Here is a 15,178-nt window from a genome sequence, read left to right as displayed (position 1 = left end):
TGACCTCATTTGCAACCAACAATTTACATGATGAAGAAAAGTAAAAAAGACCGTTATTTCTGTTCCAATTGTTAAAAAAAATGCACTTTTCTAAGGATTTAATTTAATTTAGAAGCACTAGGTGAAAAAATAAAATATGGTAAAATTATTTTCAGGCATGACGAGACAAAGTAACTAATTTTGTTAGTTTAGGAAACTTCCATACCGAAAAACCTTTTCCTATGTAATTAAGATGGAAAAGGTTAATTTGCCTATGTATATCTAATCCAATTACTTAGTGTCTTTACGTACTCATCATTACCTTTACTTTCTTTCATCCAAAGTAGAGCTTAGGGCTTTTACTTCTTCTGCGTCGATAGTTACGTTCTCCCTAGGGTTTAGTTACGTTATGGCTATGTTTTGTAGTTCTCAGCAAAAAGTATTTGGCCAAGTCAGGGAGAAACTAGCTTGTTGCAAGAAGAGGAATATCTCGGATACCACTTATGATATAATTGATGTTAAGGAACAAAGAATTGCGGGCTGCGATGTTGAAGAAACTAATCTTGAAATCCCAACAAGAAGTTCTTGGGAAAGTGTTTAATGAAAAAGAAAAGTGAATTGTGGGAAAAGCAGTTGCCAGAAGAGAAAGCAAAGTCACAACAACAAAGAGATAGAGAAGCGGCTCGGATGCCATAGAAAGCATAAAAAGGACAGTTAATTTTGGTGATGATATGCAAGTCGAAAGAGAACTCTTAATGATCATCGGTGCTACAAGTTCTTGGTAGTTAAAAAAAGTTTGCATATTATTCGAGTCTAATTATTCTGATGTGATTTATGTACTTGACTCGTTCTTTATTTGCATTTGCGTCTTTTATAGTTCTCTCTAGTTTTTCTGCCCATATATAGAGTCACTCCAAAGATATAGCTCAGTTAGGAGAGCCAAATATTTAGGTAGTTTAGACTTTGGATCATCGTACAATTTTTACCTGAAATAAATGTGATAGTCTATAATATTTTTATTTCATATAGAAGACAATTTTACGCATATTGTTCCATTTTTATCTCCCGCTGGATTGCTGTAATGCTTCTATATTAATTAGAGCTCAGGACAGTTTCGCCTCATTGAAGCGGTATTGACTACATTCATAGCTGTTTTTATGTTGTTAATCTTTCTTTCCCAATTTATGTGATACTTTTTATTTTATCGAGATTCGAACTTTTTACTTTTGACCGTGAATTTGGACATCGAATCTTTAAATTTTTTGAGATAAAATTTACATATTTAAAAACAACGTAAAATGTACTACTATAAGCCACAATAATTAATAAGTTAAAATATTTAAAATCACATGAAAAAATTACGGTCAAATAAGGATTCATTTGTTTCTCGAAATTCGAACATATTCACATAAATCGGGACGGAGGGAGTATCATACTAGCTAGCTACTGATTAAAATCATACTTATTTCTTTTGTGATGCATTTTTGAAACATAATATGGAAATTAACCGAAGAAGATTTTCCTCTCCAGCTGAGAATTCTGCTTCACATTTCACCAGTGCTCTTGGTATTCAAGCTCTAATTACAAGAAAAGAATCTGCATGCCTTACATGCAAAAAGATAACTCAAATAAAGGAATGCTACTGTGCTTAAATAACCATAATACAGACTACATCAAGTACTGTTTATTTCTGTCGAAAGGGAACAAGAATCATGTGCCACAGTATATTGCCTTTATCTTGTAAGCCCCGCACCTAATGTGGACATCACAAGGCAGGTTTACCTAGTATTTGCTTGGATCCAACTGATGTCAATTTTCTCACGATTAGTTGGTGTTGCAAATGATTTGGTGATATCTGCATGTGGAAGAACCCAATTGTAACGACCCGACCGGTCGTTTTGCTTTCTAGATTCCCGTTTCCCTAATTAAGACTTTCCGTACGTGCTTTTACTGTTTTATGACTTGCGAGGATGGTTAGTTCGGGTTTGAAAGGGATCGGGTTGAAATCGGAACACTTAGTTCGTTATTAGTGGCTTATAATGGTTAAGTTTGACTTGAGTCAACGCTTTGAGTAAACGACCACGGAACCGGAATTTGACGGTCCCAATAGGTTCGTGCGATTATTTTGGACTTGGGCGGGTGTTCGGATCGGGTTTCGGATAACCCGGGAGCATTCTGGCTCTTAATATCGAAAGTTGGCACATTGAAGGTTTTCATTAAATTTGGTTTGGAGTAGACTTTGGTGTTATCGAGGTCTGTTTGGGATTCTGAGCTTGGGAATAGTTCCATATGGTGATTTATGACTTGCACGTAAATTTGGTATCATCTCGAGTAGTCTAAGTATGATTCGGCGCGTTCGGAGTAAGTTGAAAAGCTTGAAGTTCATAACATGATTCAATTTGGTTTTGGGGTGCGATTCTTAGTTTTGATGTTGTTTTACGTGTTTCGAGAGTTCGAGAAGGTCTGTATTATGGTTATAGACTTGTTGGTGCATTTGGTCGGGTCTCGGAGGTCTCGGGTGCATTTCGGACCGCTCGGAGCTAAGTCAAAAATTTGCTGGTGTGTCGTTCTGGTTTCCTTCTTCGCGAACACAAAGTCGCGAAGGAACCCTCGCGATCGCGAAGAAGAAATTGGGGACTGGGTGGTTTTGTGCTTCGCGTTTGCAAAGTCTTGGCCGCATTCACGAAGGCTTGAGCCAGTGGCATTCGCGTTCTCGGGAGACCTGTTGCCTTCACATAGAGTCGAGGGCCTGGGCAACTGAGTTGACTTACGCGTTCGCGAGTGAGGGCACTCGTTCGCGATGAGGAAGCGGTTCAGTGCATCACATTCGCGAGATGTTCTCTCGCGATCGCGAAGAGAAATTTTCCTGGGTTCTTCAGCTTTGCCTTCGCAATCGCGAGGGCTTATCCGTGATTGCGATGAAGGCAGACCTGGACAGAAAGTTTTAAAAGACTGGACTTAGGCTTTTTAGTCCATTTCTCTCACTTGTTGGTCGATTTTAGAGCTCTTTGAGGAGCTACTTTCACCTAGCACTTTGAGGTAAGTAATTTCTATACAATATGAGTTTAAATTATTCATTATGGATAGATTTGAACATAGAAATTGTGAAAATTTTAGGAGATTATTGAAAAATCTAATTTTTTTTTATAAAAGTGGGATTAGACCACGAAAATGATTATGGAATTGGGTAGAAATTATATATTTGGGTTCGTGGAGTTATGGGAAATATTTATCTTCGAAATTTTCCAAAATCCAGGCACGTGGGACTGGAGGATAAATTTTAGGAATCTTCCAATTGGTTGTGTAATTACTCGAATAGCTAAATTATGAACTTTTGAGTGTATATTGATTAATTTATATAATATGTGGATAGTATCGGATAGTTCGGCACCAACTTGAGGCTTTAGAGTGAATTTGTGGCCGGAAAGTGAGTTTTGGGACGAGGTAAGTCTCTTGCGTAACCTTGTAAGAGGGAATTTACCCCATAGGTGTTTTAAATTACTATTTGCTACTATTTGTGGGTGTTACTGTCACGGCCCAAAATCCACTAGTCGTGATGGCACCTAATCGGCCTGCTAGGTAAGCCAATTAACGGTCAATACAATCTAAATGAGATTTATAGGAAAACAGCAAGGAATTATCTGAACACTTATAAAATAACCCAAGAACCAGTAGTACAAATCATGAACTTCTAAGACTTGGAATTTACAAAGCTGGTGCAAATAGATACATGATCTGTTTGAAAATTATATAAACAGATTAGCAAAATCTAAAACTGCCAAGGACAAGTGGCAGCTTTATCAGGAATGCACGAACATTTTCAGAGTCAGCTCCCGACATCACCCTCAGCTCCATTTTCAAAATCTGCACACAAGGTGCAGAAGTGTAGTATGAGTACAACCGACCCCATGTACCCAGTAAGTATCTTGTCTTACTTCCTCGAAGTAGTGACGAGACTTTTTAGTTAAAAGATACTTACTGATATAACATGTACAGTAAACTAGCAATAAAACAATACTACAATATAACAGAAAAGAGTACACGAAGTGAATATGCGAAGCAATAACTAAGTACTGGAAGAGATCACACTTTAACATTTCTTAATATCTCGTCCAATCCTTTCCTTAGAGCGATAACCAACAAAACACGATATTAACTCCATAACTTTCATAGTGTGAGAAACATACTCAAGATATCAAGTCAATGGTACGGCAACATCCTTCGTACATTTATCTCATCCTCACCAAATATGCATATAACGGTACCAACCAGGTGGCAGAAATGCCGATAACAGTAATGGCAAAGTAAGAAATACACGAGTGGCAATAATGAACAAGGAAATATATATGGACAACAGTAATATACTAGGTTGAAGGCATAGGAGTAATGACAACAATTAGGAAAGAGGAACATAAACTTCACCTAACTAGAATGGTAGAAGGCCTAGTTGTAGATATAACAAATAAGAAGGAAATCATGATCTTTATAAGCTAACAAGTAGAGGCATGAATGACTATCATGGTAGAAGGCTTGTACTAAAGTGCAACAAAATAGAAACGACATGGATATAAATATAACAGTAGGAAGTAGGCATGATGTTTGCAAGTAAAGCAAGTAGAAGGCATGGGCAACACAACAACAATTGAGATAGAGAACAAAGATAGAAAAATAACGACAAGTCACATAAAAACCATAAGTACGACAATAACAGCTCAAGGTAAAGACACGAACGTAAATACAAGGAAAAGATATCCTAACATAATGCATGTCCTTCGTCCTCACCTGCACGGAAACACGCTTCATGCAATGAACTTGTGATAACATAAAATCATGATAATATAAATGCGATGGAACGGCATCACCCTTCGTGCTTTTACTCTCAAATAAAATGGCACGGCATCACCCTTCGTGCTTTATACTCGCATGACATGGCATTGCATCACCCTTCATGCTTTACCCTCCATGCTTTACCCTCAAATGAAATGGCGCAGCATCACCCTTCGTACTTTACACTTTCCTTCACATGATAAAATATATGAAATGGCACAGCATCACCCTTCGTGCTTTACACTCTCCCTCACGTGATAATATATATACAATGGCATGGCATCACCCTTCGTGCTTTACACTCTTCCTCACCAAGCACATGTATATCAATGACAAGCAAGGTAAGAAGCATAAATAATAGTATTAAAGAGAGTATTTAAACAAATATTCCAAATGAACCTCAATCACAACTTTCAAGCAACAATAGTTCAATAAAACCTCAAGAACCTTATTATTCAAGTATTTCAACAAACCTCAAGAATGATCCACCATGAGTATAAAATCTAATCTCAAGTATATCGATCGTAGCAATGTATTAATGATTAAGCACAATGATGACCGAATTAGAGACATAAATATTTCTCAAAATTTCGTCAAATTTTAATCAAGTTATAATAAACTAAATCTTGGTTTCTAACATTTAATTCCATATTCTTAGTGATCTAGAAGTCAAGTAGGACATGAAGCAAGAATGGTCACGTAATTCTACTAGGCGCAATTTATAGTATAATTTACTCTCGAGCATGATTAATCCTGACACATGCATATATGCTCGTCACCTCATATATGTATCACCCCCGCATGTAGCAAATAATGTCAAATAGTAGAAAAAATTTCCTCAACAAAGTTAGACACGACACTTACCTTAATTCGGCCAACGAAATACTCAATTTAGCTTCTTCCTTTACGAATATACCTCCGCTTGGCTCAATCTATCCAAAGATGACTTAAATACATTAGATAATGCAAGAGAAAATAATTTTTAATTAATAAAGTTATGACCTTTATACAATTTTCAAAAGGTCAACCTCGGGCCTGCCCGATCCAAACCCGGGCCTAAGGGCAGGTCTTGACTACTCATAGCCCCACAAGTCCATATACGAGTTTTGTTTCTAAATTCGAGTCCTATTCGACTCTCAAATCCCAAATTTTTATTTTTTAAAGCTTTGACAAAATTCCCAAATTTTTTCCTAGATTCTCATGATTTTGATGTTAAATCTTATGTATAATCACGAAATATAATTGAAAGTTGATTAAAATTACTTACCCAATAGTTTGGTATGAAAATTCTTCTACAAATCGCCTCCCATCGAGGCTAGGGTTTAAAATATAACAAAATGAATCAAAAACCCTGAATTACACAGCTCAAAACAAGTTGCAGATGTCGCATTTGCGATCCAGGGGTTCACAATTCAAGCGAAGAAGCCTTCGCAATTGCGAATAAGAACAAGGCTGGAAAATGCCGCAATTGCGACAAAACGGTCGCAATTGCGAACTGGGCATCGCAATTGCAATAAAAATGTTCACAGTTGCAACTACACCAGAAACCAGCAGTCTCCCTGACACGAAAATGAGCATACTCTCTCATACGATGTCCGAATTCGACTATTCTTTTTGCTATGACTCCATAATTACGATACGGATTTAATGCTTCCCTAAAAACTGAATTTAGAGCTCATTTGCTTAATGTGTAACCATTTATGCTTGAAGAAACAATGTCGAAACATAAAAAAAAGCGTAATACAACCTAAACCTATTTGAAAATCACCCAGAACACTCGGGACCTCGTCCAAATATACCAACAAGTCCCGTAACACAACACGGACCTACTCGAAGCCTCAAATTACATCAAATAACATTGAAATTACGAATTACACCTTATATCGAACTTAATGAATTTATGAACTTTCAACTTCTACAACCCGCGACGATCATATCAAATCAATCCGGAATGATGTTAAATTTTGCATGCAAGTCCCAAATGATAAAATGGAGATAATCAACCTCTCAACCTTCCAAAACTTTAATTTTCCAATTTTCGCCGAAATACTTCAATTTACCCTACGGACCTCCAATTCCAAATACGGATGCACGCCTAAGTCCAAAATCACCATAAAAAGCCGTTGGAAACATCAAAACCCCAATCCGAGATCAGATGCTAAAAGTCAAACTTGGTCAACTCTTCCAACTTAAAGCTTCAATCCTAAAGTTCATTTTTCCAAATTGATTCTGAGTAACTTGAAAACCAAAACCGATGATTCACATAAGTCATAATACATCATGCGCAAATACTTGTGCCCTCATACTGTCGAGTAAAGTGCAAATGCTCAAAACGGCTAGTCGAGTCAGTACATCCTCCCCCACTTAAACATACGTTCGTCCTCGAACGTGCTAGGTGTCATTCCAAAGCTATAAAATCACGGTGTAACCTTACCATGCACATACCCGGGGATGATTCCATAACACCCCGCTCCGTATAAGCCCGCCAACACAACATAACTGAAGATCCTTACTTCAATCTTAGCTCATAAGCCTTAAAACCCAAATTTCCAACATCTGAAATTCATTATAAGGACCGAATCTCACATCTACACACTATTAATTTAAGTGCTTATTGAAACTTGATAAATGATTCGTAAAGACCGAACTTTACTTACTTTGAGTTTTGGCGGGTTACTTGACCGTTAATAGAAATTGTGCCTCCTAGTGTATTAGTCTTGTGATAAATGCTAATTGGATGTTCGTAGAGTATCCTCTTTTCTTGTGGAGCGGGCCGAACGCCTCGATAGTATAATATATGCATACATGGTTCGTGTCGGTCGACCCTTGACAGTGTACACATTATTCTGGATCGGGTCGTACGACCTCGGCATAAATCTGATTACACTTGAGAAAAATATAGTTTACTTGATGGACCATATTTGTTGAAGTTAGTATGTGCTAATTGGTGATTTTAAATTGAATTCTAGTTAAGGAATCACTTATTTACCGTTTGTTATTGTGTTATTATTATTATTGATGTATTTCATGCTTATTTAGAATTTTCATACTTTATTTATTGGCCCATAGTAAGTGTCGATGTCGACCTCTCGTTACTACTTCTTCAAGGTTAGACTAGATACTTACTAGGTACATGTTGTTTATGTACTTACGTTACACTTCTGCACTAATCGTGCAAGTTACTTGATAAAGGATTTGTAAAGATCGAACTTCACTACTTTGAGTTTTGGCGGGTTACTTGACCGTTAATAGAAATTTTGCCTCCTGGTGTATTATTCTTGTGATAATCATTAAATCGGATATTTGTAGAGTTATTCTCTCTTCTTGTGGAGCGGTACGAATGCCCCAGCAGTATAATAGATGTATCTATGGTTCATGCCAGTCGACCCTCGGTAGTGTACACATTATTTTAGATCGGGTTGTACGACCTTGACATAAATCGTGCGTGATAATGCTCGGAGTCCGATTACACTTGATATTACTTTCATGACTTGAGAAAAATATAGTTTACTTGATGGCCCGTATTTGTTGAAGTTCGTATGTGCTAATTGGAGATTTTAAGTTGAATTCTAGGTAAGGAATCACTTGTTACTATTTGTTATTGTGTTATTATTATTGATGTATTCCATTCCTATTTAGAATTTTCGTACTTTATTTATTGGCCCATAGTAAGTGTCAATGTCGACCCCTCGTCACTACTTCTTCGAGGTTAGACTAGATACTTACTGGGTACATGTTGTTTATGTACTCACGTTACACTTCTGCACTAATCGTGTAGGATCTAAGGCATGTGCATCTGGCAGACATTCAGGCGTGCACCCCGGTTACCCCGAGGCATAGTGGTGAGTTGCTCTCTATTTCTATTCTGTAGCACCTGCAGTCTCTCTTTTGTATTTACTTTCTGTCTATCTTATTCCAGACAGTAGCATATGGGGTTTGTATATTTTACTAGTTGTTCATACACTTGTGACACCTGGTTTTGGGAGTATTCTAGTAGACACTTTATAGTTTTGGATATTAATTTCACTGTATTTACTCTCTCATTAGTTTATGCTTTACCTTACTATAATTTTTCACTACTCATTTACTTAATAAATAAAAAAATCAACTAATTTGAAATTATTAAAAAGAACAAATACATGACTAGTTCACCATTGGCTTGCCTAGCGGTGATGTTGGGCGCCATCATGACCTATAGGGGAAATTGGATCGTGACAACTTGGTATCAGAGCACTAGGTTCACATAGGTCTCACAAGTCATGAGCACTCCTAATAGAGTCTTGTGGATCGATGCAGAGACGTCCATACTTATCTTTGAGAGGCTATAGAATGTTAGAAAACATCTCTTTCTTCATCTCCTATCGTGTAGTGGATGTTGTGCTAAGTATCTTCCTCTTATTCTCTCACATATGGTAAGAATACGTGCGATAGATGTACCCGACCATGGAGGAGCTGCTCCCCCTATTCCTAGAGGCCGGGGAAGAGCTCCAGCCCATACTAGAGAATTAGAGTGTCCTAGAGTTGCTCCAATTATGCCACCAGTGGATCCAGTGGAGGATCTATTATTGAGAAGCAGGGTGAGGTACCTGCAGTTGAGCCGGCCCTAGCAAATGTCATGTCCGCACTAGTATTCTAGGAGGTCATGGACCATATGTTGTGGTTCATAGATTCTATGACGCAGGCTGGTTTATTTCCAGCGGATCAAGCCACATCTCTGGCGGGCGGGCACATACCCCTACCGCTCAGGCTCCACGGCATGCTGTTGTCGTATATCAAACCCTGGGTGGACTACTCGTGGGCGGAACTCAGCCAGTTACAGCGGTTATACCAGAGCCCAGACCAGCCGCCACCGGCGAGCCAAAGAAGCTATTAGACAGATGGACAAGACTACATCTTCCTGCCTTTGGCGGTGAGCGACATGAGGACCCCCAGGACTTTATTAATCTTTGCAGGGATAGGCTATACTACATAAGGATATTAGAGTCCCACGAGGTGGAATTTACCATATTTTAGCTGGAGGGCAGAGCATGTAGATGGTGGTTATCCTATCTTCTTAGAAGACCAGCGGGTTCTCCTACCTTGACTTGGGACTAGTTCACACGTCTCTTTCTGGAGAGATATATCCCTCTCTCATAGGGAAGAGTTACGGGGTCAGTTCGAGTGGATCCAGCAGGGTCAGATGTCTGTGACCAACTATGAGGAGAGATTCTCTGAATTGTCTCGCCATGCACTTATGATACTCCCCATTAATGCAAAGAGAGTGCAGAGGTTTATTGCAGATTTGCACTATAGTATCCAGGTCACTATGGCCTGAGAGGTTGAGATGGGGACTCCTAACGAGCATGATGTGGAGAAAACATATATGATTGAGGGATTTCATCAACAGGGTCGAGAGCAGATGCTAAAGGACAAGCGATTTCGAGGGTTTAGTGGTGCTCCATCTGGGGTAAAGGTTTGAGGGTTAGTAGGCCCACGTACCCAGCACCACCGCCTTTTCGGGGTGCTCTAGTACGACCGTATTTCAGCCATTCCAGAGAGCTCCTACCATCCACCGGCTGTTTAGGGTTCTTCCAGTGGATGTTCAGGTTCCCAGGGCCAGACTCAAGGTTAGACATCTACCACACCGAGAGATTTCTTTGAGTGCGGAGATTTTGGTCATGTGAGGAGATTCTACCCCAGGCTTTAGGGCAAGGCAGTACAGTAGGGTCATCAGCCCATGATTACCGCACCAGCTGTACGGCTGCTAGAGGTAGAGGGTAGGTGGGTAGGGGTCGTCCTAGAGGTGGAGGCCAATTAGGTGGTGCTCCAGCTAGGTTCTATGCCTTTCTAGCCAGACCAAATACAATAGCCTTAGATGCCGTGATCACAGGTATTATTTCTATCTACAGTAGGGATGCTTCGACACTATTTGATCCAGGGTCTATGTATTCATATGTTTCATCTCTGTTTGCTCATTTTCTAGGTATTCCTCGCAAGTCCGTGGATACTCCTGTATATGTGTCCACGCTAGTGGGCGATTTTGTTTTTATGGATCGAATTTGTCGGTCCTGTATCGTGACTTTCTATGGTTATGAGACCAGTAGATCTTCTGTTGCTCGACATGACTAACTTTGAGGTTATCCTGGGCATGGACTGTTGTCTCCATATCATTCTATCCTTGATTTCCATGCCAAGACTATTACCTTGGCGATTCTAGAGTTGCCTAGATTGGAGTGGAAGGGTTCATCTGTCAGTGCATCTAGTTGAGTTATCTCTTTCCTGAAGGCTCGACACATAGTCGAGAAGGGTTATTTGGCTTATCTAGCTTATGTTGGGATACTGCTGCAGAGACTTCGATAATTGATTTAGTGCTCGTGGTTCAGGAGTTCTCTGATATGTTTCCTTCTGATCTACCAGACATGCCACCAGATTGTGATATCAATTTTTTGTATTGATTTGGCTCCAGGTACCCAACCTATCTCTATTCCACCATACTGCATGGCTCTGAAAGAGTTGAAGGAGTTGAAAGAACAGATTTAAGAGTTGCTAGCAATGGGGTTCATCAGACCAAGTGTGTTGCCTTGGGGTGCACCAGTGTTGTCAATAAAGAAGAAGGATAGGACTATGCGGATATGCATTGATTACCACCAGTTGAACAATGTTACCATTTAGAACAAGTAATCGTTGTAACGTATTAATGATTTTTTTGACAAGTTGTAGGGTGCTATGGTGTTCTCTAAGATTGACTTGAGATCGAGGTATTATCAGTTGAAGATTCATGCTACGGATGTTCCGAAGATGGCTTTTTGGACTAGATATGGCCACTATGCGTTTCTGGTAATGTCCTTCAGCTTGACTAACGCCTCTATGGCATTTATGGATTTGATGAACCGGGTGTTCAGGCCATATTGATTCATTTTTCATTGTCTTCATTTATGACATATTGATCTACTTGCATAGCATGGAGAAGCACGAGCAGCATTTGAGAGTTGTGCTTCAGACCTTGCGGGAACAGAAGCTATATGCTAAGTTCTCCAAGTGCGAGTTCTAGTTAGACTCTGTGGCATTCTTCGGGTATGTTGTATTAGGCGAGGGTGTTAAGGTAGATCCTAAGAAAATTGAGGCAGTCCAGAGTTGGCCTCGTTCTACCACAGCGACCGAGATCAGAAGTTTCTCGGGGTTAGAAGGTTATTATTGCCGGTTTGTGGAGGGCTTCTCATCTATTGCAACACTTTTGACTAGATTAACTCAGAAAGTTGCATCGTTCCGATGGTCTGAAGATTGCAAGGCGAGATTTCAGAAGCTCAAGACAGATTTGACTATAGCACCGGTGTTAGTGTTACCTTCCGGTTCATGGATGTATACTATGTATTGCAACGCTTCACTCATTGGCCTAGGTTGTGTATTGATGCATGGGGGGTGAGTTATTTCATATGCTTCATATCAGCTGAAGCTCCACGAGAAGAATTACCCCGTACATGATTTAGAGTTGGTCGGGATAGTTCATGCTCTCAAGATCTTGAGGCGTTATCTAGATGGGATGTCCTGTAAGGTTTACACCGACACTGATCATCATAGCTTGCAACATTTGTTCAAGAAGAAGGGTCTCAATTTGAGGCAGCACTGGTGGCTTGAGTTACTAAAGGACTATGATATTACCATCCTGTATCATCCGGGCAAGGCGAATGTGTTTGCGGATGCCTTGAGCAGAAAGGCTGAGAGTATGGGTAGTTTGGCATTCATTTCAGTAGAGGAGAGGCTTTTGGCTTTGGACATTCACTCCTTGGCTAACAGACTTGTGAGGTTGGATATTTCAGAGCCCATCCAAGTTCTTGCATGCGCCATTGCTCAGTTTTTATTATTTGAGTGGATTAAGGCTCGTCAGTACGATGATTCGCACTTGCTGGTTCTTAGGGAGACGGTACTACAGGGTGGTGCCAAGGAGGTTACTATCGATGAGTATGGTGTTCTGCGACTCCGGGGTTGTCTATGTGTTCCTAATATTGATAGATTGAGGGAGAAGCTTCTAGAGGAGGCACACAATTCTCGGAATTCTATTCATCCAGGTGCTACGAAGATGTATTGCGACCTGGGGCAGCATTATTGGTGGAGGCAGATGAAGAAGGACATTGTTGAGTATGTAGCGAGATGCCTAAATTTCCATTGTAGTTGGTTTGCCGCAGACTTTGAGGAAGTTTGATGCAGTTTGGGTCATTGTCGACAGGTTGACCAAGTCGGCACACTTTATTCCGGTTATGACTACATATTCTTCAGAGAGATTGGCCCAGATTTACATTCAGGAGATTTTTTGGTTTCATAATATGCCTGCTTCCATCATTTCAGATAGAGGCCCTCAGTTCACTTCGCACTTCTAGAGTGCAGCTCAAAGCGAGTTGGGTACCTGGGTAGAGGTCAGCACAACCTTTTTTCCGCAAACCGATGGACAGTCAGAGCAGACGGTTCAGATCTTAGAGGATATGCTCAGAGCATGCATGATTGACTTCGGATGGTAGTGGGATCGATTCTTGCCTTTGGTTGAGTTTACTTAAAACAATAGTTATCAATCCAGCATTGAGATGGCTCTATTTGAGGCTTTGAATGACTGACGATATTGTTCTCCCATCGGATGGTTTGAGCCCGGCTAGGCTAGGTAATATGGCACTTATTTAGTGAAGGATGTCTTGAAGAAGGTGAAGTTGATTCAGGAGTGACTTCGCACAGCACAGTCCAGACATAAGAGTTACATGGATCAGAAGGCATGTGATTTATCATTTATGGTGGGCAAGAATATTCTCTTGAAAGTCTCGTCGATGAAGGGAATCATGAGGTTCGAGAAGAAGGGCAAGTTGAGCCCAAGGTTTATAGGTCCATTTGAGGTGTTGAGGTGTGTTGGAGAGGTTACTTATGAGCTTGCTTTGCCTCCTAGTCTATTGGCAGTTCATACGGTTTTCCATGTGTCTATGCTCCAAAAGTACAGGTCGCATGTGTTAGACTACAACACGGTTCAGCCAGATGAGAGCATGGGTTATGAGGAGGAGCCAATTGCCATTGTTGACAAACAGGTTCACCAGTTGAGGTCTAAGAAGATTTCTGCGGTAAAGGTTCAGTGGAGGGGTCAACCAGTCGAGGAGGCGACTTGAGATACTAAGGAGGTAATGCGGAGCAGATATCCACACCTATTCAGCACTCCAAGTATGATTCTAGATCCGTTCGAGGACGAACTTTTTTTAAGAGGTGGAGAATGTAACGTCCTGATTGGTCATTTTACTATCTAGATCTCCATTCCCCTAATTAAGACTCCCCGTATGTGCTTTTACTATTTTATGACTTGTGGGGATGGTTAGTTCAGGTTTGGAAGGGTTCGGGTTGAAATCAGAACACTTAGTTCCTTATTAGTGGCTTATAATTGTTAATTTTGACTTGAGTCAAACGTTTTAAGTAAACAACTTTGGAACTGGGATTTGATGGTCCTAATAGGTTTGTGTGATGATTTTAGACCTGGGCGGGTGTTCGGATCGGGTTTTGGATGACCCGGGAGCATTTCGGCGCTTAATATCGAAAGTTGGCGCATTGAAGGTTTTCAAGTTTTTTAAATTTAGTTTGGAGTAAACTTTAGTGTTATCGAGGTCCGTTTGGGATTCCTAGCCTAGGAATAGTTCCGTATGGTGATTTATGACTTGCACATAAAATTTGGTGTCATTCCGAGTAGTCTAAGTATAATTCGGCGCGTTCGGAGTAAGTTGAAAAGCTTGAAGTTCATAACTTGATTCAATTTGGTTTTGTGGTGTGATTCTTAGTTTTGATGTCGTTTTACGTGTTTCGAGAGTTCGAGCAGGTCCGTATTATGGTTATAGACTTTTTTATTCATTTGGACTGGGTCCCGGAGAGCTCAGGTGTGTTTCAGACCGCTCAGAAATAAGTCAAAAATCTTCTATGTATTGTTCTGGTTTCCTTCTTCGTGAACGCGAAAGAACCCTCGAGATCGCGAAGAAGGAATTGGGGACTGGGTGGTTTTGTGCTTTGCATTCACGAAGTCTTAGCACCTTTTGCGAAGGCTTGGGGCCAATGGCCTTCGCGTTCACAGGAGACCTGTCACGTCCGCATAGAGTCGAGGGACTGGGCAACCTAGTTACCTTACGCGTTCGCGAGTGAGGGCACGTGTTCGCGATGAGGAGATGGCTCAGTGCATCGCATTCATGAGTGTCCTCTCGCGATCGCGAAGAGGAATTTTCCTGGGTTCTTCAATTTTGCCTTCGCGATCGCGAGGGCTTGTCCGCGATCGCGATGTAGGCAGACCTGGACAGAATGTTTTAAAAGTCGGGACTTAGGCTTTTGGTCCATTTCTCTCACTTGTTGGTTGATTTTAGGAGGAGGGATTTTCACCTAGAACTTT

The 15,178-nt window shown here is 40.4% G+C and overlaps 1 protein-coding gene across 1 annotated transcript; it reads left to right on the top strand.

Moving 5' to 3' along the window:
* The first annotated feature begins 13,529 nt into the window (after positions 1–13,529).
* LOC138885473 (uncharacterized) lies at positions 13,530–13,925 on the top strand. The gene has a single exon (XM_070166424.1). It carries the CDS (start codon positions 13,530–13,532, stop codon positions 13,923–13,925), a length of 396 nt encoding a protein of 131 aa, XP_070022525.1.
* The last annotated feature ends 1,253 nt before the right edge of the window (positions 13,926–15,178 follow it).

This window comes from Nicotiana sylvestris, chromosome 2 (assembly GCF_000393655.2).
Source record: "Nicotiana sylvestris chromosome 2, ASM39365v2, whole genome shotgun sequence".
Taxonomy (NCBI): Eukaryota; Viridiplantae; Streptophyta; class Magnoliopsida; order Solanales; family Solanaceae; genus Nicotiana; species Nicotiana sylvestris.
Note: the sequence above shows the minus strand (reverse complement) of the source record. Positions and strands in the feature narration are given on the sequence as shown.